Source organism: Vespa mandarinia, chromosome 3, assembly GCF_050613455.1.
Source record: "Vespa mandarinia isolate Hongniang chromosome 3, ASM5061345v1, whole genome shotgun sequence".
In the NCBI taxonomy this organism is placed as follows: domain Eukaryota; kingdom Metazoa; phylum Arthropoda; class Insecta; order Hymenoptera; family Vespidae; genus Vespa; species Vespa mandarinia.
Genome location: NC_140812.1, coordinates 7,283,172 through 7,310,416, shown reverse-complemented (window position 1 = coordinate 7,310,416; position 27,245 = coordinate 7,283,172). Strand labels below are relative to the sequence as shown.

The following is a 27,245-nucleotide window of genomic DNA, read 5'->3' as shown; positions in this document are numbered from 1 at the left end:
AAGGATAACTACAAGTATTGAAAAGATCGATAGATCTCTCATTGCGGTAAATTTTATAATTAAGCCGTATTAATTTAGATTCAATAGTACATTTAATGTTGTCCTTTTGTAAGACTTAGTAATCGTATAAAGCTATCATTATCAGTATGATAATTATTGTAGCTGTCGTCGTTGTTTTCGTCATTATAATGTCATTATTAATATATAAAATAAACTTACTTAAAGAATAGATCGAATTAAGATTGTTGTTCACATACGTGCAAAATCGCAAACGCATTATCTTACAAAAAGAATTATTACCATTATGATAGTTTTGTCAATCGCCTTATTGCGGAGGATTGAAATAATCCCAATGATGGTAATGCATTATCGTTCGAGAATTACTGAAGTATACTATCAATAAAATTACGATCACAAGTAATAAGGCACATAATGCCAATTCAAGTTCTCTAATCTTTTCCGTTGCTTCTTCGGCACCCACTCTAGAGATTAAATATGATGCAAAATCTCTAATAAGTTTAGCTCCTGCGATTCGTATTGCTCGAAGAAGTTGTTTCGACGATTCGAGAATGCTTGGTTCGGGTTCTACCCGGGTGGACGGGGATGTGGTCAAAGAAAAAAATTCCGCTGGGATCTGTGAAGTTGGAAAAGCGATAAAGTGTGCGGCACCACTTGGCAAATTGGATGTAATTGGCAATTGTGAAGTTTCTCTTGCGGCTTCCTGCCTATCAGATTTCTCTCCTTCCTCGGAATAAGAAATAACGGCACGTTGTGCTAGAGCTACATTCGAAACGTTATAAGGTGTACTAACATCAGGTGTATCTGGAGTTACAGAAATAACCGGTGGCAATGATCGAACTGGGGAAGCTGTTTGACGTACCGGCCGAATTCGTTCCGTTGGCGAGGGCGATCGTGATCTAGATTCTCGGCTAATCTCGTTTGTTTCTTCTTTACTTTGAAATTGTTTATTTTGGAAATCACGTATGTCTATTTCTGGCCTACGCTCTGACATTATATCGAACTCTGCCATTAAACTCAATTTTGTATCAGAATGAGGCTCTTGATGAATCTCCGTTGATTGTTTCGTTTCATCAATTTCGAAGATTTCTGAACGTTTCATCGATATTGGATCAACAGTTTCTAACGTATCATCTTGCATACTTTCGACGAATGATAACGTATGCGATGCGGATTCCACCTCTGTATTTTCGATTTCCCTATCCTTAGTTTCTTCGGAACCTTTGTTGTCGTTTAAGCTAGATTTGATTTTAACCGATTGATCTCTAACCGAATCCTTTTCTTCGTAACTTTTGATTTTCCTTGGATCGTCTCTATCCGTTTCTACCACATCTACCTTAGTACTGTCTTTCACAGTAGATTCTGTGTCACTTTCCCGATCGAGCAAGCGTCTCTCTTCTCGTGCCTGTTGAGAGCTTGCCACACTTTCCAAATGACTTCTAATAGCTATCAATTCTTTGATAATTGAAGGAGAGAAAGAGTCTTCTTTAGGATCTCTCAAATTTTTCAACTCGCTTACGGATATTACTATAGCGTCTATCTCCGAAGCTAGCAACTTATTTGTTTCTAATTGCGACACGCTGAGTCGATCGACTTTCAGATCACCAACTTCGAGATTGCTTATTCTAAGAGTTTCATCCGTAAGCAAGGTGGAACGTATGATAGAGTGTAGATGAGACTGATCCATTGCAGTTGCATCAGGAATCGTTGGTGGTGGCTCACCAGCGAATTGTGTTTGAGTTGGCGAATGCCTTTCTTGAAGTCTTCTCTCATAATCTATGAAAGGAGAAGGTTCTCTTGAAGATCTAGGCGTATCCAAGTGTTGATATTTCTCATCATCGTTTTGCAAGAATTCAGACGTCGGTAATGTTGGGAAGAGATTAGGACTAGGTATTCGTTCGGTAGATACCATAACTTGTGAACCGGATCGCGATGGAGTGACGATTAATTTAGCTTGTGTAATTTCTTCTTCTATGATCATGTCATCCGGTAGAGGATCAGTTTGTGTAGCAGTTGTCGCTTCATTAATGAGTTCCGATAGAGATTCATCGAAACGATCTTGACTGTGTTCCTTTCGTGCTCTAGGTGGTCTAGGAGGTGCTGGTAATGGTCGTCCTTGGATCTTACTGAGGACTCGATCATCTCGTAATTCTTTGCGATCTTCCGAATCTATTTCGATGTACGGCATTGATTCTGCTTGTTGTTGTTCCAGTACTCTTTCCTCTGTCGAGAAATCGTCTCTTATTTTCGTCGTCGAAGTAAGTGTACTGTATGTACGTTGTGGTCGTTTTGGAGGACTTGGTCTTGGCGTTGTCGCAAATTTCTCACGAATCTTTCGTCTACGAGGTGGTGGTGGTCTTGGTGGTTTCTCACGTTTATCAACCAATGCGTATCCCGACAAATCTCTCGTAGAATCCATAGTTGTTTCGTCTAATGGTATATCCTCTTGAATGTAACCAACCTCTGGTAAAGATTCAGCCCCATGAGATGTACGATCTTCATCCTGAGCCAGTGATATCGTCCTTGATCGTGAACGTCTCTTTGGCGGGACAGGGACTGGTGTTTGAGCAAGTTGATCCTCTGACAACATTTTATCTTCGTGTGCGTCAAGGATTATGTCGTTCATCGCTGGAGATCGTACTAGTTCCGTCATTCGAGACGACGAAAATAAACTCTCCTCCCATTTGTCACTACGACCATTGCATATCGTCATAGGGAAGAGTTCGTTTGTTTCACTCTGAATTTTTGCCCCACGAGCTCGTTTTCGACGGGTAGGTACAACTGGAGGTGGATGCGGCACGTCGCCATTTTGAAAAATACTTCCCAAGACATCAGACTCGATGGGAACCTGAGATTGACTGTGAAGAGACGATCTCGATTTTCTTCGTGGTGGTTTCACTATAACTATGTCGTCCAAAGGTTCATTTGTTGACTTTGACAGCTCACGAGGATCATACTCAGTTTGATAAACAACGCGATGTCTCGAACTACTGTCGGATCGTTCCTCGTAAAAGACATCGTCAGAGATGTCCTCGCTGGTTCGAGCAACCATACGTTCTCTTTTTGTCCTAGCTGGTGGTATAACAACGTCGTAAGATTCAACGAAATCTTCTTTTCTTTTACATAACGATCTCCTTGCTGGTCTTTTTGGAGGCATTGATGTTGGCATGATGACGTCATCAGCTAAAGCGTTTACCGGTTGAAAATATTTGTCGAAATCGGCCATATTATCCCGTGGGTAATATTCTTCGGAACCGGTATCTTCGACGATTCCACGACGACGACGGTCGCATGAGCTGCCACTCGATTGTTGTTGTTCTCTGTCCGAGTGAGCTGATGAGAGATCCCGGTCTTCTAATTCCTCTAATTCCTCTTCCAATTCTTCCTCTTCATATTCCTCTTCCTCTATTTCTTCTTCTCCTCTTTCCTTTACTCTTTCTTCTTTTGAGAGCATTTGAATTTGTTCAAATTGTCTTGGATCCACGGCTGAGAAAGAGGAACCAATATCAAAAGGGGTTGTTGGATCAGCTAACGATCGTGAACGTCGTATCGGCTTGAAAATTTCTTCCTCAACTATTACCTCTTCATCGGATGGTCTCCAATCCGACTCTCCGAGCTGACCATTTTCATTTCTTGTCTCTTTTTCACTAATCTCTCTTCCTTCTGAGATCTCAGCCGAGTCCGGATCGTAATCCATATATTGCATTTCTTCATCCTCTTCCATAGTTTCACCTACACCTTTTTTTTGAGATTTTTCCCAAGAAATACGAGCGGCTAATGTATCTTTCTCTTCCAATCTCACAGATAGTCGAGGTTCTTCGAATGAAGGATGACGCCATGGATATATCCTTTCGGCAGCACTGACATTTTCATCTTGATCAAGCTCGCCGAAAGTAGGCTCACCAAATCGACGTGCCCAACTTGCTGTTGTTGAGGGATAAGTTTTGCGAGTTCGAGGGAATGTTGCACTTTCTTGAGACTGCGCTCGTGAATCCTTCGGCGAAGACGTTGCCGCGTAATCGTCCGTATGTGTTTTGGATTTCTTCTCAAATATACGTGGATATGTTGAGAAGTCGAAGATGTTGCGACGCGAGCTGCCGATTGTCGAATTTGTAGAACGTTGTTCTCTTACCAATGTTGGTTTTTTCGTTCTCTTCAATGCGCTTGGTAAACTTATATTCGGACGTTTCATATTGAATTTTGCTTTCTCTGGCAAACGAAATTTTGGTCTTTCCGGTAGACGAATTTTCGATCGGTCCGGCAAACTGAATTTTGGTCGTTCTGGCAGACTGAAACGATGTCCTTGTTCTGCAAATGATGTCCTTATCCTGTCCATTCTGCTAGGTCTCTTCTTTTCTGTTCTCGATTTATCCGACTTTCCGCTACTCGTCGATCTTGTCTTTTCGGCTTTTTGTCGTTTTGCGAAGGAGAAATTAGGTCGTTGAATACCCCGTAATCGTGAGCTCAATTTATCCGCCTGACTTTTCAACCGTTGTGGCAAAGTTCTTGCATCACGGCGTAGGGGCAACTCCTCCAACACCGATGAGTCCATCTGAAAAAGTAGAATTTCCTTTTTTTATTCGTATATGTATATGTACACTGTCTTTTATCAAAAGAAATTTGCCGAACTTTGATGTTCGAAATATTGAACAAATCATTACAGACATGAAAAATCACATAAATATTGTTAGATTATCGTATACAAATGTCAAGTAGTCGTGGGCTTGATATATAAAGAACTTACGGAATAAATCATTGCTCATCCTGTTATATTTGTATACATTTTGCTAACTAAAAAATCTTACTTCTTGGAATGTCTTTATATAATCTCATTTACGTATAACAGAAATGACATCAGATAGATAGATAAATTTGGCAGATTCCTCTGGTATCTGTCTGCATAATATCGATATATCCGTAATGATTATTCGAATCAATGAGAAAAGCCAAAAGATTTTTTTCGTTCGATGAAGATCACCTCAACCAAATTACATAATATTTTGCTACGAATTGTTTATTTTTTGTCTAAATATAATCACGTTTACAAGATGGTTGAAATAGAAAAAAAAAATCAATGGAAAAATAGAAAATGTAAGAAAATGTGAATATCACCACCTGACTGGGGTTGACTTCGCCATCGGTCCTAGACTCGGCGCTAGGAGTTGTCGGTGTAATAGTTGGGGTAGGGGCAGAAGGGCTAGGGCTGCTCAAGTATCGTTCCTCCAATCGGTCCTGAAGCTGTTGTGGACTGTCTTGTTCCTCGGATGTATCACCCACAGTTTCACCAAGCTCTTGTCCTTCCATAGCGACATCTTCGATTCTACCATCCAATGGTAGAATGACATCGCCGCCTAGGATCATCCTTGATGGCAAAAGACCTCTTTCGTCAATGCTATCATCGCTGTCCGCGACGGGCACCACATCCGTATCGATGATTTGTACAACTGGTGCCGTTACCGGATGTGACAATGGTGCAGCGATTGGTTCATATTCATGCTCACTATTGATAAGAAAATTCAATTAGATATTAAAAAGAATACAATAGAACAATTTTATAAAATTAGTTTAAATTAGACGATCGAAGACGTGTTAGGAATCAGCATGTGAATTCAATCGAAGTATAGCATCGGATCAATCTTACCGATCACGTTGCCCATTTTTCTGTAGATCGTCATGAAATCGAATTCCCCTTCTCCTCATTGGCAACATCTATATATCTTTTGGTCGATCGTTCGATTAGAGAGTTGTCCTCGTGGGCACGCGTCTCATAAAGCACGTCCCGCAAGGCGCCTTGCGATCTAGGCGCGATCTAGTTGCGCGCTACGAGTCTACGCGCGCGTAGACTGATGACTGGACCGTAGCGAAACCGGGAGCTGATCGTGGATTCTATCTATAGCCAGCTGGGCGAACCTTAAATAGCCGCGGGAATTTGCAACGCTCTCGAATGCCGTAACCTATACCAGCACACGGCACTAGCAAGAATCTCGCGAGTTGATCGCGTTTATTGGTGGTAGTGGCGATGGTGGGTAGTGATGGTGGTGGATACAGGGGACAGAATAGATTCGAAAAATTGGCAATTTTGTTAATAGACTACTGACCTGCATGGGACCCTAGGAGGTTCCTGCATCGCTGTCCTGGAAGATGGTCTGGCAATGCGGGCTTGACGTTCCGGTAGTAGCGAATCACTTTGATAGTATTGACATCCACAACGAACCTCACGTCCGAGGCTGGACGTTGATGATGCTCGCGAGGTGCGTCCTCGTTGTTGCTCTCCTTCCATCCCCACCTCGAGAGAGGCGTCGACGTCAACGCCGACGCCGAAAACCAATGAACCTACTCCAGCCTTTTCCTTCTCTCTCTCCCTTTTTACTTTGTTGAATATCGGCAAAGACGAAAGAGTCGTAATCTATTCGCGTAGAGACACGACACTTCGTGTTTTTTTGTTTTTGCGATCCTAAACCTTTTCCCTCCTTTCTCCTCTCTTGCAGCCTCCCGTGAATTTCGAGGTCGCTCTTTCGAGGGCGTGCTTACGACATCACCGCCATCACATTCACAAGCATCACCACCCACCACCGCTACGATCTTCACCCTCTTCTCTGGAAGAGAGGAGAAAAGAGGAAAAGAGAGAGAGAGAGAGAGAGAGAGAAGAGAAAAACCAGTGCAAGAGCAGCAGCCCGCCGCAACGCCAACTCGATGACTCTCTGTACTCTCGAATTTCTACTACACGGACGTAACCGAGAGACCAAAGCTGACATCGAATTATTTATAGAATCTTTCTATAACGTTTCAACGCAAGATCGTACTTTTAGATATAAGACAATGCTTACCTGTTTGTAAATATGCATGCCACCTGATGATGATACGATTAAACGATTTCAATTTCTCGCTCTTACTCTCGACATGAACCAATCAACATTTTTATGGTGTATGTCTCCTTTCGAGACTATCGTTTATAGGGTATTTCGTTTTTCCCGCGTAAATTCAAACGTTCGATAAGTAGTAACGTCTTATTTAAGCGCGACATTGAGCCTCGCGCAATTTTATCATTGCAGCTATTGCGACTATTGAGAGTCTACTTGTTTGATTGATCTTTTTTTGTATACTTTGAAATCCCAGCGATCTTTCACCATAGCAATTTAATGCATTGGCTTTTGCAATGAAGAAAATCTAATTGGAACAAATAAAGTTGTCATACTGAGAAGAGCTGTTAGTTTCTATATAGAAACTAAAAATAGTAAGCCGTGACGGCTACCATCTGGGAATGGCATCTCGACTTCGTTATTTGTTGTCGACTTCAATATTTGTTGTTATTTCTCGTTGTCACTGTGAAAATATATTTTATTTATATAATAGGATTAGTTTTAAAAGTGAAATACTATACGATTACTCAAAGGCTAAATTTTAAGGAATATTCATACGAAACGTTCATGTTAAGATTTAACGAATGGATGTCCACCAAAAGTACATGATGAGTTAGTTCGATTCAATAAATGTATCTTCGTAGCTTACGCTTGCTCCACTTTTTGTATATAAATAACCGGAGTTGGAAACGCATTCGCAGATGTTTGGCTAATCGTAAGAATACGTGTAGGTGAAACATATTTTTTATTACAAAAGATCGAAGTTTTTCTTTTTATCTTGTAAGCCTTGATATTCGAGCAACAAATATTAAAATATTGTTCTTGATACATATATATTCATAGAATCGTAGCGAGCTCTTAAAATTTGACTCAGAGTTCAAGAATAATCTTTTATTTTTAATACGAAGACGAACGTAACTCTCGATCATTTGTTTTCGGTGTGTACTCGATAAGAGAAGAAAATAAACTTCTCGCCGAGGGAATAAAAGAAGTTTTTTTCAAGGCGTAGTAATGTGGAGTACGTAATGCGTAATACACTATTACTGCCAAGACGCGGTTTAATGAGGTCTCAATGCAACGATTTTATTGTTGTAATTGTAATTACAGTAATCGTAATCGTAATCGTAATCGTAATCGTGTTGGTAAGATGACGGTAAGAACGACGTGTCGTCGGGCGGCGGGCAAGGAAAATGCCTGGGTCAGGCGAGTTCGTTGCCGTCCGGAAAATGTTCGCGGGCATCCAGGCAAGCAGCCAGCTCAAAAACCAGATGTCGGAGAGTACGATTCTCAAGAAATTCGGCGTCCGATAAAGGCGGATAACAGCGAGGTCTTTGTTGACGTCCTCTAAACGACCGATGGAGATGGAGGACCACGTCGCAGAAGACGTAACGTACCAGAAGTAGCCGCAGAAAATCGTCACCGAAGAACTGCAGCACGCCGGTCTCTGCGATTTGATAAAAGTATAATAAAAATAAGAAGAATCTAATGACAATAACAAAGTAGTGAGTATCGTTTGGCGATAAGTATTGCTGGATTGAAGCCAAACAATGGCTTTAGTAATCGCTCTAATGCGATCGTAAAACGCGATTAAAAAAGAAATGAAAAGAGAAGAAGAAGCCGAAGATGAAAATACTATACCACATCGGGAGTGCGTTACGAGCTGGCTGGCCTCGACGAGGAATCGCTCGATGTAACGCTGGCAACGCTCCCAATGATGCACATCGAGGCTCCCGACGTTGCATATAAGGCAAAAGGCGGCAAGAGGGGCATGAAGAAAGAGGGTAAACAGGCTACCGCTGTGCCGTACGTCGCGCAAAGTTGACGGCGTGTCCTGGGGCGACATCAGGACCATCAGAGGCTGCCCGAAGTAACGGGGTATCTGTTGGAACACAAAGCTGTTGTCCGAATCGACGACGACGAATAGCGGCTTCCTGGTGAACGGGTAGAGGTCACCGGGATAAAGGCAGTGCGGCTCTTTACCACCCGTCGGCCTCTTTCCGTGTTCGACTTCCCGCTTGCTGCACGTCGACACGCCACCTAGGTCGTACCCCACTGTAACAGATCGTAATTTTGATCAACATCGTGCCATTCCGCCTTTGCGCCTCGCCGATCGTTCAACACCCTCGACAATATCTCTCATCCTTTCATTCATTTTTTTAGAAATCTTTTCTTCATTTCTTTTTATATTTTAGGAAATATATCTTTATTTGTATACATATCTTGTTATTATTTTTAAATGACGTATATTTAATCGATGATAAATGGAAACTGTTAATCAAAGTAATTTTTTGTTTTCAATTAGATAAGATTTAAAATATTAACTCTTACAAGCAGAAGCAGAAATGGAATACCAACGGATTCCCAATACTTCGATATCGATTGCTTCGTGCCTCGAATTCACTATTATGAATACGTGGGAATCTTCATCGCCGTATGACCCTGACACAAATACCTTATTCTACTTTCGTTCAGGCTTTTTTCGCGTTCCAACTATAAGCACTGCTAATCCAGTTGCTTTTGCGCGAGCCAAAGTACGTTTTCCTTAGACGGTCGGACCGACGGACGGACGGACTCGTCATTTTAATTTTTCACCGCAAAGAGCTTTTTCTCCGACCAAAGTCAACATATTTTATATATTTGACAGGGTATAACATAAGTAAAAAAAAAATAAAGAAAAGCAAACTACCTAAGGAGTATTTGGAATAGGTCTATTCCGTGAGGTAGGCTTTAGTAAAAAGAAAATTGTCGTGTATCTTTCGATGCGAGGTCACGACTTATTAGGAAACCATCTAAATGACCTGGATTTATTATTTCGTTAATCCAGCAGACAGCACGATAAGAGGTCACGGTCGCACGTGCAGCATGTATCTCGCGAAGTAGGCAGAGTCCTTGAGATGTCTTCTTCCGATCTGTATGATACTTTCGCGAGAATATACGCTAATTAAAGGCGGAGTACTGTGGCGCTCGTCAGCGCGATCGAGAAACGACAGTATAATGAGTTCCCTCGCGTACTAGCCGAAATGCGAAAGTGTTTGGCAGGGACGTCGGAAAATTGGCTGCTTATTAAGAACACGGTCGCTACTTTTCCAAGTGTCGGCTACATTTAGAAAGCAACAAAAAGAGATAGAGAGATTTTAGTAAAGCGACAAAGCGATTTGGCTCGGTTTTATCATCTCTGTTCTTTCTCTTTCTCTCTCTCTCTTTCTTTCTTTCTTTTGCGTTGAAAGCTTGGCCACTTGGCGCCAGCGTTGGTACATTCACGATATTGTTGCGAAGCCTTTGGATGAAAAAGGCGATAAGCGAGTTCTCTGATCCGATTGACATGTTCTAAACGAACACGTGGTATCATGGTAGAGTAGTAACGAGGAGGAACGATGACGTGCCAAAAAAAGAAAAAATGTTCAGAAAGTATAAAGAGATTATAGCCGAAGTAAAGACTCACTTTCTTCGGGGTGTTTGACGGTCGAGAAGCAGCCGTCGGCCGATAGATAGAGTAGTAACGCCCCGTTGGCGGGTAACTCCTTGAAACCACTCGCTAGGAACACCTGTACCTGACTGTAGGTCGGCTTGTAAAGCAGGTACTTGTGTGGATTGTCGCGCCTTGGCGCGCCATTTTCTGCACCGGGATATGGTCCCGGTCTAAAGGGCATCCTACCAGCCGGCGAAGCGTCGTGAAGATGATTAGGATCGTCTCTTGGTTCTCTTTCGAGGGTCTGCAGCATCCTGAACATGTCCATCGATAATTCACTGAACTTCACCTGATCGGCGCAGTTGCCGACAATGAGGATCTCCTGTAAGGATAGGCACATGGGTGGCGAGCGTTCGACAGGTGGCGAAGTCTGTGGCCGAAGCCTATGACTCAGCACGACCGGATCCGAGTCCGAGTGTAGGATCACAGCGGACTCGGCTTTCACGAAGGCTTTTATTTCGTCGAGCACGAGGTTCCACTCGAGTTGATCGTCCGGTTCATAGGTGCTTGTGTAATCGGCTATTTGGGCGTCCAGCTCTTGCACGAGTTCGCGTACCAGCTTCATTCGATTTAAGAGTAGACAGACGACGATGAAGCGAGCATAATACCTTAGCTTTTTCACCATTAGATCGCTTCTGTCCTCTTTCGCGGCACGACTGTAATAAGCGCGACCTCTTATTGCCGCGTAAAACGAATAGGCCTCGTGCAGATAACTCGTTTCGCTGGTGCGCAAGTAATAGTGGTAATAGAGCTGACCGATCTTGCTTGCGATCTCGCCGATTTGCCATCTCTTTAGTCCGTATTTCGTGTCCAGTATCGTCCTAGAAAAAGAAAAAAGAAAACGACATGTTCGCGTCCTCTTTTAATATTTCTATGATTTGCTTTAACGTTGTCTTTTATCACCTCTACATTTATATATCATCTCTCTTGATCTCACGTATCCATTTTTTTCTTAGTGATCGAAATATTTCGTAAATGATAAGCGAACTATTTCTATTTTAGACACGCGTCCCTTTTCTCTCTTTCTTTCTCTCTTCTCTCTTCTCTCTCTCTCTTTCTCTCTCTCTCTTTCTCTCTCGCTCTCTCTCTCTCTCTCTCTCTGTGTCTATCGATCGCGACACGATCTTCGCGAGTACCTTTGATTGCCAGAATATAATGTTAGAAATATCAAAGGTACCCGATCGACCCTGTACTTACGAAAATACATGCACCGACACACTTTGATACAACACGAAGCTGTGAGGAAAAGAATGATCACATTGAACAAAAAATTAAAAAAATAAAAAGTAAAGTCTAAAAATGTTTCCATAGGGGAAACAGCTGCCAATGTTGATCCACGAGTATCTCTATTCACATGGCATTGTTTCATTATTCTGCAAGATCTTCTGTTATCGTCACAATATCATAGACTTTAAAAAACTTTTAACGAGAAATGTTTCCCTTATCTTGTTATGAAAATTTTATGACACTAGTCTGAATAGTCTCGCGATCTTTGATTACTAATTTAAGGAAACAAAATTAGAGAAGCGTTGATGAAAGATCGATCACGTGGCAACTTGTGTAGCTATATGAGTCGATATAGGATACACTTAAGACACTATTAGATTCATAATGAAAAGGAAGGTTTTAGAGAGATACGTAAGCAACACGTTTCATTTCTAAGAAACACTCTACAACGAATAGTTACATAGGGTATTGAAGCGATTGAAAAAATGAAGGAAAGAAGGAAGAAAAAAAAGAAAGGAAGAAATGGAGAAAGAAAAGGAAGAATAGAAAAGTACCTCGTGGTGCAGAGATACGATCGATTGAGTGCAGAAAGTTAAGTGGTTGATCGAATATGATCATAAGAGAGAGTGACTGTTGTCTGTATTCACCTGTGTTGTTGCTGGAATTTCCAGAGCTTCGTGTAGATGTCGAAGGTGCGCCCAAAGTACCCTTGCCACTGCTTATGTCCGTATTGTGGCAAATCACGTAGCCCGTTGAATAGCTGCTTACTTTTCTCGAGCAGGTGACAGAACTCGAGGACGACTTTGCGCTCGTGGTCGTCCATACCAGCCATCATGACCATCTTTTCGGCGAGAGATCGCGGCCACTGGCTGGACAGCCCTTTTTCCACGGTCGCGGTGACCCGCGTGATGGCGCCTGCCGATTCCGCCACCCTTTTGCACGACAGCTACGCGCTGCGACCAATCAATACTATGCCCACCCCGCATCAGAGGGCGCACCTGGCGAGCCACCACCACCACCGCTACCAGTGATAACGATGCCATCTATGACACCCCTAAAATTGTATTTAACTCTCGTCATACGACTCTACTGATAAAACGTTTCACTGATCCGACCGTCGGTTTTCTGCCTTGTTCTGTCGATTATTGATACAAACTAGACATCATAGTTGGATTCATGATTGTTAGGCTGCTCGTAGATGGTACTGACTATTCTCTGATGATCGTATTATCTGTTAGAGCGCTTTTTCAAAGTCATTTTAAGAGTTATATATATTATTATCAATGTTCAACTTAAAAACTAGAGAAATATAATTACAAAATCTTAAGTTGTTAAGAGAATAAAAGACTGATAAAAAGAAAAAAGGATATATCTATTGCACAATATAGAAATTACCACTAGAAATACCACTTGAAATCTGGATAGTTGATTTTAATACAATATCAATATACCTCCTTTAACTTAGAGATTTCAATCTAAATGCAATAGCTTAAACTTTATCCAACAATTATTTTGTAACATTGGTTAAGAGACATTTAATGAAAGACAAGGGTTTCTTTCGGCGGTGTAATTAAAATTTCAGTCGATGACGATAGAGTGGGATAGGCGCGTGAAGTGGTAATGGGGAGGTAGAGCGTCGATGGTAGGAGAGCTCGTCGACACTTTCGTCGTCGAGGTTCGTTACGCTGCTCGCAGAAACGGTGGGAGTTTTGCCGCCCTGCTACCGCCGTCGGCGGAGATTAATTAACTAGATAACGGACGGTGGTTGCAAGAGAGAGAGAAAGAAAGAGAGAGAGAGAGAGAGAGAGAGAGAGAGAGAGAGAGAGAGAGAGGAGGATGGAGAATCTATGGACGAGGGATGTGGAAGAATCGAGAGAGTGTCATTGCGAGGTCGTTGCGAGGGACTGGTAGGAGCATAGCATGGAGCATGGAACACCCTCGCGAGGACGAGCCATAGGGCTTTCCTAGCCGGACGTTCGACTCCGGAGTATATCGACTGTGTCGCCTCATCTACAAGTCAATCAGGTTTGCGTGCTGGTCGCTCGTGAAGGTGGTTGGTACAAGTAAGTAAGTAGGTAGAGCTTGGTAGGTGCCTATTCTACGAGCACCATCGCTGTCGAGCGCCTTTATGCTAGCCAGGTATGCAAGTATAATGTGCTGGCGCATATATGAATGCTTATGGTAATCCGACCGGCAGGCTCGTTTCGACGTTGACCAGGATGCCTGCTACCTGAACGGACTCAACACACCCTCTACAGAGTACACCCTCTACACATCTTTAGTTAGTACATTGTAGTTGTATGTCGGACATCGTTTTCGACTTGATCAAGATCCTCCTAAACTTTGCTCTCTTGGGTCTTTTTCGCTTGAAAATTTCAATTCCAAAAGAAAAAGTAATCGTCTCGTTCCACTTGAAGTCTTTTCAATTGCTCTTTTTGCTACCATTCGATAGAGATAAAGGATATGATTAGAGGATATAAAGCGAAATTCGATAAACCGTGATTTCCTTCGTCTTCAAAAAGAAAACGAAAAAGGAGAGGTATCGATGGCGTGAGTCATCTTACCGTTGTCGATCGATAGGGTTAAGTTCTGTTCTGGTCGAAGTAACGTCTCGAACCCATAGTTCCAGTCCATGAACCGAACACAATGATAGCTAGCAGCCGGTCTGACCATGGACGGGCGATCATATCGGGTCGTTAACTGATATTAATAGCAGGGCGCGGTATATCTGCGCCTCCCTCTTTTTCTCTCTTTCTTCCCCTTCTCTGTTTCTTCGCTCCTTCACTTCATTCAACTTTTAGAGGGTACCCTGTCCTAATTGTTACAAATTAAATCACAAGATATCGAAGCAATCCCTCGAGTACGATACGCAACTTGCCGTCGTTATTTTCTCACGCCCAAAATTTCAAACTTTTCGATTGATTTTTCAAACTTTCATGTTATTCAAGTAACCAGATTGAGAAAAAACGTGGGTACATTGAAACCCACGTGAAATAGACTCGTAATACCAGGACAACGAGAGGGCATCTATTAGCCCGCGAATAAATTCTTTTTAATATGCCACACTAACCTGTTGAATGCGTTGCGTTCGTGACAAACGGTGATTACGTCTGCTTTTCTCTGCTTAGAATCGTCTTTTTCTAATGACAACGATCGTATCGCATTTGCAAATGCGACATTCAAAATAAAATCTGTGCGATTTTGATATTCCACAATAATAATTCTTTCACAAAAAGCTTTTCCTTTATATCTTTGTATAATTGGTTTCCTTATACAAGATTGCTAACGCTACTTACAAAGATCTCGGAAAAGATACTCTTGAATTCGAAGAGTGCGAAATGTTTGTTTTCTCAGTAGTGAAAGAAAGAAAAAAGGAAAGAAAGAAAGAAAGGGAAAGCGCAGAAAGTGTGCTCACGAAGACGAGGACTTTTGATATTTCCTGCTCCGACCATTAGCCAAGGTACGGGACAGAGAAGCGAGGTGAGGGTGGTTCTCAGGGTGGACGCGAGGAAAGCCTCAGGAAGTTCTAACTCACGGGCAAGGGGGCAAGCCACCCCTGTCAAGCTGTGCCAGCCCCTACCATTAACATTAACCGAGCATATACAGGGTGTTTGCAATGGCATTATCGATCGGCCTTGTGAAAAAAGACCAGCGAATCGAGCACTCTGTGCGAGCCGTGCAGGAAGCACCTAGTTTACATTCACGAAAGCTAGTTCTAAACGCCGATAGACTCATTTTCACGTCCTATCATTCGTGGAACGATCTTTTCACGGTATAAAAAGTATAGAAAATCATGATCATTTTCGAGAGACCATACTTCTCCTTTGATGATTATTCTTATTTGGTACGTGCCGAAGAATTGTATATTTATTCGTGCGTAACATACAGGATCGAACGTTACAACGACATCCCCTAACATCCCGTTTCCTTTGAAAATCCTGAATCCTACATCCGTTTGGACCTTTTCGGTCATGCGTAAAGTTTCCGATCGTCGTCGATGCAAGGAATATCCTGGGTCATTCAATAAATATCAAGGAAAATCTGCTAGAAACTATTCGTATGAGATCATTGCCAAAGGTGTCATTTTTATTTTTGTATATTTCTATGTTCAATATAATATTATAAAAAAAGAAAAAACTTGCTTTAGCTTGCTTTGAAATCTTCTTATCGTATACGAATTTTCGCAAGAGTATCGAATGTCAACACTACATCAAGTAATAATACTTTTGACACTTGTATCGTTTTCCTCGTGATTGCCGTAGAGAAGCACGTCGCGAATAGCGACGTCGATCACGCGTTGGTTAACGAAGATGACGATAACGATACATCGTGTTATCGCTCGGACGTATCACGCGCGGTGGTGGTCTATCGTGGACCGTATCGCGCGAACGTATCGAGCGAATGTATCGCGTGGACGTGTACCCGCCCCATGGTTGGCAGTGCATCTATGAAAAGCGTAGACCGGGCACGTGTCGCTCGTGTCGCGCCCTCCTTGTTACTGCAATGCGTGGATCTGATAATTTTCGTATGGCCGAATATACGTATCTATATCGTTCGTTCGCTTCTCTACTGAGATTTATCTACATGACCTTGTATTGAGAGATTACGAAAAAAGATAAGATCGAGATTTATTAATCGAATCATAAGCTTATCATGAATAATATTAATTAGCGAATTTCTTTTTTAAGAAATTTGTCTTTATTTTGAAGGAAAATGTTAAGAGAGAAAAAAATTTTTATATCCACATCGTATAAGGTTTAGCCGTTAAAGGTTAGGCCAAAGGTTGAGAGAAAAAGAGAGAAAAGCTCTCTTTCTCTCTCGATGTTACCCCTATCGAGAGAAAAGGGAGGTGGATGATCCCGCCTCTAAGGAGCTGTATCGGAGTTGGCCAAAGGGTGGGAGACTACGTGCGCAGGGTTAGAGGGGTAAAGAAGGGTTTCGCAAGTCCTCCCCTCTGTATGTGATATCCCTCCGGGGAACGGACGAGAGGGCGTCCCGGCGCAGGCTCCGATACAGCCAATCGTCGGACCGCGAGTGATAACGACGCTGCCGAATGCGTGCGTCCGCGTCTCTGGCCAAGTCCACCACCGGTGGTCCACACGGTTCTCCGCAAGGCATTCCGCACGTTCCGTTGTCTCTTATACGATACCGAGTTGCCTCGTGTTTCCCTTGTCCGTCCATGCACGCGAGAAATGAACTCGTGCGATACTGTTTGCGAAAATAGGTGTGTTAAACATGTTGAAAAGCACGTTCCTTCTTTTTAACACGATCGCTGTGTCTAAACTCCTTCTCTTGATGTCTATCTGATTTTTTCCTTCGATCGATCTCGCGTGCTTACCTTTTCGTCTTGGACTTGGAGAAAACGTTGCTCTTTCAAGCTCATGTTGTTGTGTCCGCGATCAGTGTTCGTGATTCTGAAAGACGATAAAGTTTACTTCTCGCGAGTTTGGCATACTTTCTACATCGTTCCTTGACTTTCGGAAGTGTTCGCGGACGTTTGTCCATCCTTTGAAAAGAGCTGGATTCGACAGTGCTGGATAAGATAACGCGCGGAACCCCGCATTGACGGTGAGATTCTCTTTTCTTTTTCTTCTTCTTTTTTTTTTTTGAAAGAAATCGTCATATTGTGAAAATAGTTTGCTCTCTCTTTCACTCTCTCTCTCTCTTTCTCTCTCGTTCTCTCTCTCTTTCTCTCTCGTTCTCTCTCTCTTTTTCTGATTTAGATACGTTCGCTACTGCCGGAAAGGTCTAATTGAATCAGAGCACAGGAAACGCGACTACGAGAGCGCGGTTTCTCTTAGCGTGCCAATGAAAGAAACGTATGTCGTTATCGCTTTGACTAATAATAAGATATCTCTGTGGAATGATTAGCGACCGCCCTCTCTTTTTATTTGCACTGTATTACATTATCGCGATTTTCCGTTTGAAATGACGACGACGGTATGAAATACGCGTATGTGGTATACTTGGATCTGATAGTGTTTCATCTCACTTATCTTGTCGTTTGATATTCTTGATCGAAATAACACATTCACTTCTGTATTCATTTCTAGAGAAAAATGTCAAACGGGTCTAGCTATGTCAGTTATATCAAAATCAATATCAAATTATCATTATTTCTATTTTATGAGTAACGTGTTTAGATCGATATCGTTATGTGTGTACAAATCAGAAAATCTTGAGTTATTATTTGAGAAAAAGTAAATATATTAATATGAATTAGGCGAAATAGGTTGATCGTTGATTACATAAAGATCGATCAAAAATTAATGATATTATTTTTATAAATAAATAATATACATAGATCAATATTCTCATCATGGATTAAAAGTTGCACGTGGTGTCACTCTGGTTTGGTGCATCGAACATCATTATATTGCTAAGTTCTCTAATGTCTTTAACCTTCGCGATTTTGGGAAAATTACGAAAGCAAGAGTGGTTCGTCCGAAGGGAACTGCTCGACTATCGGTTAACGTAAATGCACGCACGGCTTGTCGAGGTTTCTCCCTCTTTCGCATGCGAATGCGCGTCTATATCAGCCTTACCGCGACACTGCATTTAAATAGTGTGTGTAGGTACGTGCGAGAGAGTTTAGACGAGGTAGGCTGAGGGGTTTCCGGCGAGCGTTAACAGAGTAACAGAGTGATGTAATGAGGCCCGGAAGCAAGCAATTTGCTGACCGCCGCGGCCACAGTTGCGCGAGACAACCTGCCCGGAGTACCTTCTTCTTGATATCGGCACCAGCATCCTTCTAATTTGATGCTTTTGCCTTTTCGCAAATTAATTTTATATCATACTGACGAGATATCGTGTTTTGATACATCGTACGACGTCTTCCGTCGTTAGCGTTTAACTCGACTCAATTATTTAACCAGACATGGAATTTAGCCAGTCGTTTTTATACTTGGATAAATTGACGATATCATCGACAATTTTATATCTTTTTGTTTCTTGCATTATTATAAATTTATGTTAATCGGGTGATGTGTGAAAAGATTTCTATGACTTTGTGATAAAGCTATTTTGTGATTAGGATGATCAGTGATATTAATTTTAAGAGTTTCTATTATAATTAAACCTTCTCTCCATGAGAAGATACATGGTGCAATCTGTGTGAAATTGTTCGATTCTATGTCAATTTGTTATAAGGATTAATCCGTGTCACAAGATTCGTGAAAATCTGCCAAGAAATCGAAGGTAATCCGTCGGCTCTTTCCAAAGTAGATTAAACATGAATAAAAGTATAGAAACGAAGACAGTGGTCTTGAACTCTAAATGGAAATAAAACTATTTTATAGATCTTAATATGTAATAAATAACGTGTTTAATAAGATTATTAAGTACTTAGCTAAACACTCATAATTATCATTTTCAGCAATTCTTTGTACGCACATAATCTATAGCAATAGGTAGCGTGCACATAATTACAGCATACCTGTCAAAAATGTTTCAACACGAACGAAGAGAGATCAAGGCCACCCATTAAACGATCCTAGCAATGATCTGAAAATAAAGCTAAGTAGTTAATGAGGAAAACTTTGGGGTAAATGTTTCAGGGGCACTTTGGTGATGTACGACAGCGCTAGCTGTTCGTACGCAGGTGCGCTCGAATTAAAAGGAACCGGGAGTGGAGCTGCGGCCGGGGCCGGGGTCGGGGTTGGGTCCGGATCCGGGAGCGGAACCGGAGTCGGGGCCGGAGCCACGACCGCGGCCGCGGCCGCTGCTTCTGCGGTGGTTGCGGGTGTTACTGCGACCGGTGTCAAACAAGAAAATTGGCCGTATCGTGGACTCACCTGCGACAGTACCTTTCAACGACTTAAGGAGAGTGTCAAGCAGGCTAAACAGGCTTTAGCCGATCGTGCTGGTTATCTCCCTGGAGCTTTCTCACCTCCTCCGCGTGCCAACCCGTCCGCCATTTCGCCGACCGCCTCCATCACCGGTGAGTGCTTCCGTACGCTTTAAATCTTCCCTCATCCTTGAAAACCCTTATGAACAAAAACTATTTTTTTTTTTATCTTCTTCTTGTCTTTATCGAACTTTTCTTTTTTCTTATGCCTTGTTATGTTTCATTAACGATGATGGGCTTTCCTTTATGACTTCAACGTCGCATTTTTCTGCCAGATTAATGACACTTTTTAAAATTCAATCTCATTAATACATATTTACGATGCGAGTCATTTTTTACGTTTTTACGAAATTCATGGTTATTTACATTTTCGAGAATATCTTTTATAGGCCAGTATCTTATACAGTTATATTTTGGATTAAACAAAGATTTATTGTTGATTGTAATAATTTAGAAAAATTAGTCTATAATATTTTTAAACTATGTGTTAAAATATGCTCTCAAAATACACTGAATAACATTTTCTAGAATTTTACAATTAAAAGAAATATTTAGCTTTCGAGTACTTTCACCGCTTGTATTTAAAGTAGAAATGTTTCAACAATAGTCAGATGAGTAACACAAAATTTGTCTAACTTTTTGTAATACTTTATACTAAAATAACAAATCAATTCGTAATATAAATAGAATTCCAACTTGTCTCGAAGGAACTTGAATGTAGACATTATTCGGAAAGCAGTAAAGATATATCTAGAAGAGAGAAAGGAAAAAAAACCGCAAGAAAGAAAGTGAAAAATTAACGTCCGTATCATTGATCTCATGAAGTCTAGACGAAGATAGGAGTGCAATAGAGTCCCAGATGTAATAATTTGCCAGTGTTTACCGTGCACGATAGCGGCGCGGCTTGACTGTTGCTCTTTGCCGTCACCGATTTCCGATTGTATTTTTAAAGCATCGGTCGCGAGGAGCATTAATTACCCGACCGGTGTAAATCACGTTATCTGCTGCCCACGCCTCGCGAGAAAGTAAAGCTGGGTCGGCGAGAGAGAAAAAGAGATAGAGAAAGGAAAATAGAGAGGAGAAAAAAAAACAGGATGAGAAGGGGTCAACGGTGTTACGCGAGGACCGTCGACTACTTCCTACGGCCGCTCCAATATCCTGCGTGTTCCTCCGTAATTTAGCAACGATTCGACAGTTTCGTGCTGCAACCGGTCCATCCTCTAAAAGCATAGCAGTCCATTTTCTTTTACGATTTTCCTCGATGGTCGCGAGCCATTCGTGATATCCGTTTTGAAATTTTTCGAAAACCTATTGATTTAAAAAGTAGGATATCGTTGATAAGCTGTTTTGTGATTACAGCGACAACGACGATTCAGTTTCCTTAATTTTTTTCTTTTTTCCTTTTTTTTTCGTTTCCTTTCCTTTTTTTTTCTTTTATTTTCTTCGAAGGAAGAAACATCGTTTGGAAATTTTGATGTCGAATCCGAATTCTCTCAGTCGAGTTCAAGCAAGATGGTGGGTCGATGATGGCGGCGTAGTTGCGAAAATGTGGATGACGAGGGGTGGAGCGGTTAGGGGTTAGCCGGGAACGTATCCATGACGACCGACCGCCCCACGAAGCGGCACCCTCCGGGATTCCGGATGTTCCCCTCGACATCCCAGCATCCCTCTTTCCCTCTTCTCCTGATGCGACCATCCGCGATCACCACGTACCTCTCTACTCTGCCTCGAAGAGATAGAGAGTCCATAGCCCTTTTTCAAGAGATGTGTCGGATTTAAGCTTGGATTTTAAGTCGAATCGTATCCGTGCTCTCAGAATATATCTCTCAACCATTAGATAGTAATTCTCATAGAATTTATTATCTTATTTCTCTCTCTCTCTCTCTCTCTCTCTTTCTCTCTCCCTCTCTCTCTCTTGTTTGTTTTGCAATAAAGAAAAACAAATGCAACAAATGCGAATTTTCATTTGTTTCATTGAATTAAATTATTAAAATTAAAAACATATAACGTTGATTAATGTTCGAAAGAATTATCTTTCGTACGATGTATTATACTGTTTACTTTGCTAATTGATGTTTGCCGAGTTGTGGTGACACGCGTGTGCATTGGGAACATGTTTGTTCGTAAACATGGGATAACCTTTTCAATATTTAAAAATTTACGACACGTTTCAACGCGTAGGTACGAAGAGTCTCGTTTATAGGAGAAGGTTAATAGAGAGGATAAAGAGGTGCCGTAGAGAAAGAGGGAGTACCATTTAATCATGTTCTCTAATTGCACGGAATGAATGAACGAGAGGTTCATAGAAGAGAGACGGACTCTTTTGTCCTTCCTTCTTTTTTTTTTCCTTCATTTTTCCTCTTCACTCATCGTGAATTCTTTTTGCGCGTAGATGCGAATTATAGTGAATTGTTGTAGAGGGCGGATCACACAGTGACCGAGACGCGTTGATAATTGTCGGTATCGGTTAACCCGAAGGGATAGGCCAAGGGGTAAGGCTAAGGGTAAGTTAGAAGAGTAAGTCAGGGGGTGGTTACGGGTGTCGGTCACCCTTTGGCTGATCCCTAGGAGGTCCGTTCTTTTGGACCCTTCTCACTGCTTTTCCCTTTTGCCCCTTACGTTCAGCAGTCTTTGCGCCTTGCGTCCCTTCGTTTCCGTTAAGCACCGCCACCAGCAGTACTACTACTACAATCCTCAACCACTACCTACTAGCAACTTACGACCACGGCACCCTTCTTCGCGGTTCGAAGGGTGACTAAGGGTCAGAACGTCCTGACTGTCTTCTAGACAAGAATAAAAAGTCAGAGGAATATATTAAAATGAGGAAATGGGGAGACGACGATATATGTATGTATATATATATATATATATATATATATATATATATATATTTGTATGTTCATTTAAAATATTTTCAGCTCGATCCTGATAAATATTTTCTTAATTTCCCCTTTGTATATCTCGATCTAGAGTTTTCTTATATTTCGAAGAACTCACAGCCAAAGTCCTGTTGTAGCGAAATGATTAGTATCGGCCCCAGGAACTAGTCCCTTTTATCTATTCTCTATGGTACGTTCAGCTTGACCGCGCTCGGTCGATCCGGATCTGTATGCAAGCCAGGTTTATGTCTTTCTACTCGCATTTCTCCTATGGCTCGCTGCAGGCCCCGTGACTAATCATGATAGTTCCGGCCGGGAATGGCGGGGACACACGACTCTCGGTTCCGGTTCCGGCGCGTGCTCTGCTACCCTGTTCTCTCTCTCTCTCTCTCTCGCTCTTTCTCTCTCCCTCTCTCTTTGCTCTTTTCCCCTCTCTTCCCATAGCGAGTCACCCTCGCGCGCAATTATTGCGCTTCGCAACAAAGGCGGCAGCGCCACGAGCGCTCGAAGGAGCACATCGTTTCTGTTGCTCCTATCGCTGCCTTTGCTCACCACAACCTTAACTCACTCTCCTTCTTCTTCTACTCCTTCTTATCCGCTTGATCTTCCTTATCGCCCATAGCAAACGTATTTTAACAAGTTGAAGTTGGAATGATAAAAGAACCCAGGAGTCCCTTCTCATCCCATTTCTCTTCTTTTTCTTTCCCCCATTTTTTCGATCTCCTTGCAGCTTTTCTTTCTTTTTTTTTCTTTTTTTTTTTTTTTTTAGTTTCTTAACTCCCTTCTTCTCAGCTTTAGTCGGCAAGTCGCCTATCAACCCTACGGCCGAATCATTATTCATCCTCGCGCGACCTATGGCCCACCCAGTTGACGTCGTGAAATAGCCTCGTTAAGTGCTAACTGCCACGGGAGTAGGTAACGCCACAACTACGACGATGGTGCGGTGGTGGCATTCATGCTGAGGAAAAAGGAAAGGAGATCATGACTCGGCGTAAATTCGCGAAAGTGCGAGAGAAAGAGAACGGGAACTCGTTTAAGGCCCACCCTTACGCCTAGTCGTGATCGTGCACGCGATCCTGTGCACCCCTTTACGTGCGCCCTTTCCATTCTTTCGCTGAATCGTTCGCACGATTTTGACAATAAGACAAAAGTGTGCGGATCGCTTTTCCTCGTGACTCAGTTTCTCTCTTGTTTTCGAAACATTTAGGATAGATGAATAGAAATTCTGATTTCTGGTTGAATAATCTTTGGCAATTAAAAAAAAAAAAATAATAACAATTGGATATTTATAATTTTTATGATGGACAGATTTTACAATTTGTTGCTCTTTACCTTCTGCCAGAAATCTAACGTCGGAGTTTAAATTGAAGAATTTTATCGACTATCATATTTATTGTTTTATGATTGTTATCATAGTTCAACAATGTAGGAGATTCGAGCGATTATCGGTTAGGAAGACTCCAACAAAACTACTGTGGATACGTGTACGTTCGTAACGATTTTCCTACGTTGGAATCCTTCGGCAAGTGGTACAGATCAATATTAAAGTCTACTTGCCAGAATGGCAAGAAAATCACATCGTGCTTTAGGAATCTTACGATAGATGGCACTGTCTTGTAACAACCCTTGGACTAGTTTTAGTTCAAAGCAATAGATGTCTTTTCTATAGTCTTGTAATTTGAAATTATATTATTTTTATAATTCATTATTAAAGTTATTTTTATATAATTCGAATGTATATTAAAAATTCCACCGTATATTTGACTACTGATAGAAAAATATTTTTTTTATTTTTTCAATCTGGATTTATATATTAATATTGCAAAAAATTTGTATATTTGTAACTTTGTACATCTATATATTTGTAACTCATACATAAATCAAGACTTTGTTTTTGTAATATAATCAATAAACATACGATATAATTTAAATTAAATATTGGAAATTTATATGTTTCAAAAAAGAAATATTCTTGAACTTTTGAATGTCCTTAATATTATTTGAAAATGTGAAAGGACCTAAGAAAAATTTGTCTTCTCGTATCAATCGGCTTGTTAACGATCGGACATAACAATGGCCTGTTGTATGATCGCTTATCGTTGAAGGGTCTGAACGTTAGTTCGAAAGCAGTGATGATACTGCGTAAATGTCGAAAAAAGAAGCAAGAGAGAAAAGTCATTAGCCAGTTAATCATGCATTATCATGTGTGTTTAATGTACCGTCGATGAAGGAGTGACTGGGGAGTGAGCATCGAAAGGGAAACTCGTATCCCCTTTTTCGCTCGTTTCTTAGCTCCTAGTCAATATTGTCAGCGTGCATCGCAGCGTAAACGACACATCGCACTCGTGCACGTATTTCTATGTATCACTGTCTACCCTCGGCACTCCTTCGTCTCTCGTCTTTAATCGCAATAAAACGGAACCCAAGGGGGCCTTTTTTCTACGAATTAATTTAACGGCCAACAAATCACATCACAAGGCAATCTTACATTATTTTATCGAACTGCTTTTTAACAGAGATTCACCAATCGTTATTCATTAATTATTACAACAATAACATAATAACGTTCATCCTGATATGGTGCTCAACTATACTCCTGATGTAGCTATATTATTCATGAGTTCACGAGGGTGAAGAATATTCAAAGTTAAGTTATGCATGGTTATAAGGATGATACATTACTATCTTCTTGTTATAAGTGTTCACCTTTTTTTTCCATTAATATATAAGAATAATTGATGATTTATAAATTTATATCAAATATTTGAAAGATAGAGTATTTGAAGATTTTTATAAAAATTAAATATTTATAATTTAATATCAAAGTCAAAAATATATGAAATGAAACTCTATTAATATATATTTAAAAATTACAAATCACCAAAATAATATTTGACGATGATATAAGTTAATCAACTTCTCCAAAAAAATTTGTTTAGATAGATCAATACAAAATTCACAAAGAAAGATGAGAATCGCTATTGGATGGTGAAGTGATCGGTGTAGCGATGCAAGTCAATAATCATCGTTGAGACAAGTGTGCGTTCGATGCCGAAGAAGAATAAGAGGATGAGACGACGATCGAGGACTGTGATCATGACTACGACGGTGCGACCGGTGTTTGTGGCGTTCGCCGCCGCCCCGGCCGCCGACAAAAAGGCGAGAGAATTTCCTGAAATCCTTTCTGAGGGTCTGATTGCCATCATTATCGTGGAGTGGGTAGGAGTAGCACGGCACCAGCAAGGATAGGGTGCCACGGGGTGGGTTTCGGGTGGCGGAGTGGAGTGAACGAGTGAGGAGGAGGGTGGCTTAGGAGTGGAGGAAGCAAGCTTGGGGTTCCGTTATGAGAGGAAGCGGGAGAGCTCCTGACTGCGGGAAAGAGATGGCTAGCGGAAAGGAAACGTACCGAGAGAGAGAGAGAGAGAGAGAGAGAGAGAGAGAGAGAGAGAGAGAGAGAGAGAAAGAGAGAGAGAGAAATGGAGAGAAAAAGAGAGAGAGGGAAATGGAGAGAAAGAGAGAGAGAGAGAGAGAAAGAGAGAAGCTAACGGAGCGATAGATGGTGTCGAAGAGAGACGGCGATAGAAAAGGGATGGAAGGAGAGAAGAAAGTGTAGGGAACAAGAGAAAGAGAAAGAGAGAGAGACAGAGAGAGAGAGAGAGAGAGAGATAGCGAGAGGGAGCGAGTGGAGGACAATCAGTGGTATTCAGCTGAAGCTGAGGACTGGAAGGCTAGGGAATAGCGGGTTGGGACGTCGACTACTTCTACTACTACCTCCATCAGAATCGATCGACCACGGACAGCCGCTATACGACGTAACACCCGTTGCTGCCCACCGGAAGTTACCGAACTATGGCAGTCGAACGAAAGCAAGTTGACGTTATACTCCTCAACTATGTATCCTCATCGGATTTTCCGATGATCCTAAATATCCAAGTTCTTCCGATGAACTGCTCTTAGAGGAAGAGGACTTCAGGTGGCTTTCACTTTTCCCGAAAGATAAAGCACTTTCAATGATCGAACTTTGTTTTCCTTCTGTTCTTGATCGATCGTTAAATATCGATTGGCAGGATCATCGAATTGTTTAATAACAATGATCTGAAAATATCATACAATTTTTTATATCATACGAGTTTTTATTTCTATGTTAACAAAGATAGATAAAACGGACAACTGAAACATGTTTATATTAGACTTATATCGTATTTGTAAGTATATATAGGGCTAATGTAAGAGGTGTGAAAAGACTTGGTCATATCAAGTATCATACACAATTTCATATAAGTCACAGGCATCTTAAAGTCAAGTAAAAGAACTATTTCACGCTCTGACGATCAAAGTGGAACGTAAGTCGGTTGGCCAAGAAGAAGGAAAGAGAGAGAGAGAGAGAGAGAGAGAGAGAGAGAGAGAGAGAAAAGAGAAGAAGAAAGAGAGAGAGAGAGAGAGAGAGAGAGAGAGAGAGAGAGATCGTGTAAGATAGAGAACTCTTGGCCGCACCTTGATAGAGCACAACGCCTTCGCGAATTAAGACGGCAGTCGTGGAAAGCGCAACGTATGAATGTACATATATGTGTGTCTATATATATGTATGTATGTGTGTGTTTGTGTGTATCTATATACAGATATATACACATATATACGTATATGTTTATATGTGCTGACTAGATGCGTGTATAACGTGTTAGCCGCGTGTGTCTTACAATGCGGTAAGCCAGTATGCGATGTGGCCTCGGCCCGGCTCGATTCGCGTGGCGGCGGCTGATCGATGCGTCGCCATGACGACGCTTCCGCCGCCAGTCATCCAGCTACCTCTGCCTCCGACCACCGATTCTTCCCCACCCACCATCACCACCTCATACCTTGACGGTATCTCAGTTTGTTACCATACGCCAGCATACCATATCATCCTCGACATGTGACTCTTTTCTTCGAGATTCGTGAGATCTTCC

General features: G+C 41.6%; 3 protein-coding genes across 8 annotated transcripts in view; 1 reads left to right on the top strand and 2 right to left on the bottom strand.

Moving 5' to 3' along the window:
* Positions 1-54: 54 nt before the first annotated feature.
* Positions 55-6,746, bottom strand: LOC118447833 (uncharacterized). Of its 2 annotated transcripts, none has more exons than XM_035880276.2 (3): positions 6,117-6,746; positions 5,134-5,518; positions 55-4,570 (listed from the first exon to the last, which is right to left on the bottom strand). In XM_035880276.2, the coding sequence occupies exons 1-3, from the start codon at positions 6,296-6,298 to the stop codon at positions 326-328; spliced, it is 4,812 nt and encodes a 1,603-aa protein (XP_035736169.2). In that variant the 5' UTR covers positions 6,299-6,746; the 3' UTR covers positions 55-325. The 2 variants fall into 2 exon arrangements, with proteins under 2 accessions (XP_035736169.2, XP_085512054.1); XM_085655928.1 differs by lacking the exon at positions 6,117-6,746 and adding an exon at positions 5,660-5,802.
* A 1,067-nt stretch (positions 6,747-7,813) lies between these two features.
* LOC118447836 (protein SCAI) lies at positions 7,814-12,544 on the bottom strand. Of its 2 annotated transcripts, XM_035880287.2 has the most exons (4): positions 12,222-12,544; positions 10,321-11,168; positions 8,517-8,930; positions 7,929-8,322 (listed from the first exon to the last, which is right to left on the bottom strand). In XM_035880287.2, the coding sequence occupies exons 1-4, from the start codon at positions 12,413-12,415 to the stop codon at positions 8,078-8,080; spliced, it is 1,701 nt and encodes a 566-aa protein (XP_035736180.1). In that variant the 5' UTR covers positions 12,416-12,544; the 3' UTR covers positions 7,929-8,077. The 2 variants fall into 2 exon arrangements, with proteins under 2 accessions (XP_035736178.2, XP_035736180.1); XM_035880285.2 differs by having other exon boundaries at positions 7,814-8,930.
* Positions 12,545-16,653: 4,109 nt separating this feature from the next.
* Positions 16,654-27,245, top strand: part of Ets65A (DNA-binding protein D-ETS-3) — a 32,781-nt gene continuing 22,189 nt past the window's right edge. For 3 of the 4 annotated variants that reach the window (XM_035880165.2, XM_085655992.1, XM_035880163.2), the window contains exons 1-2: positions 18,272-18,771; positions 19,131-19,513. In XM_035880165.2, coding sequence (XP_035736058.1) covers positions 19,144-19,513 — 370 coding nt within the window. In that variant the 5' untranslated portion in view covers positions 18,272-18,771; positions 19,131-19,143. Of the gene's footprint in view, positions 17,143-18,271; positions 18,772-19,130; positions 19,514-27,245 lie in introns of those variants that run through there. The other variant, XM_035880164.2, reaches the window with a different exon arrangement.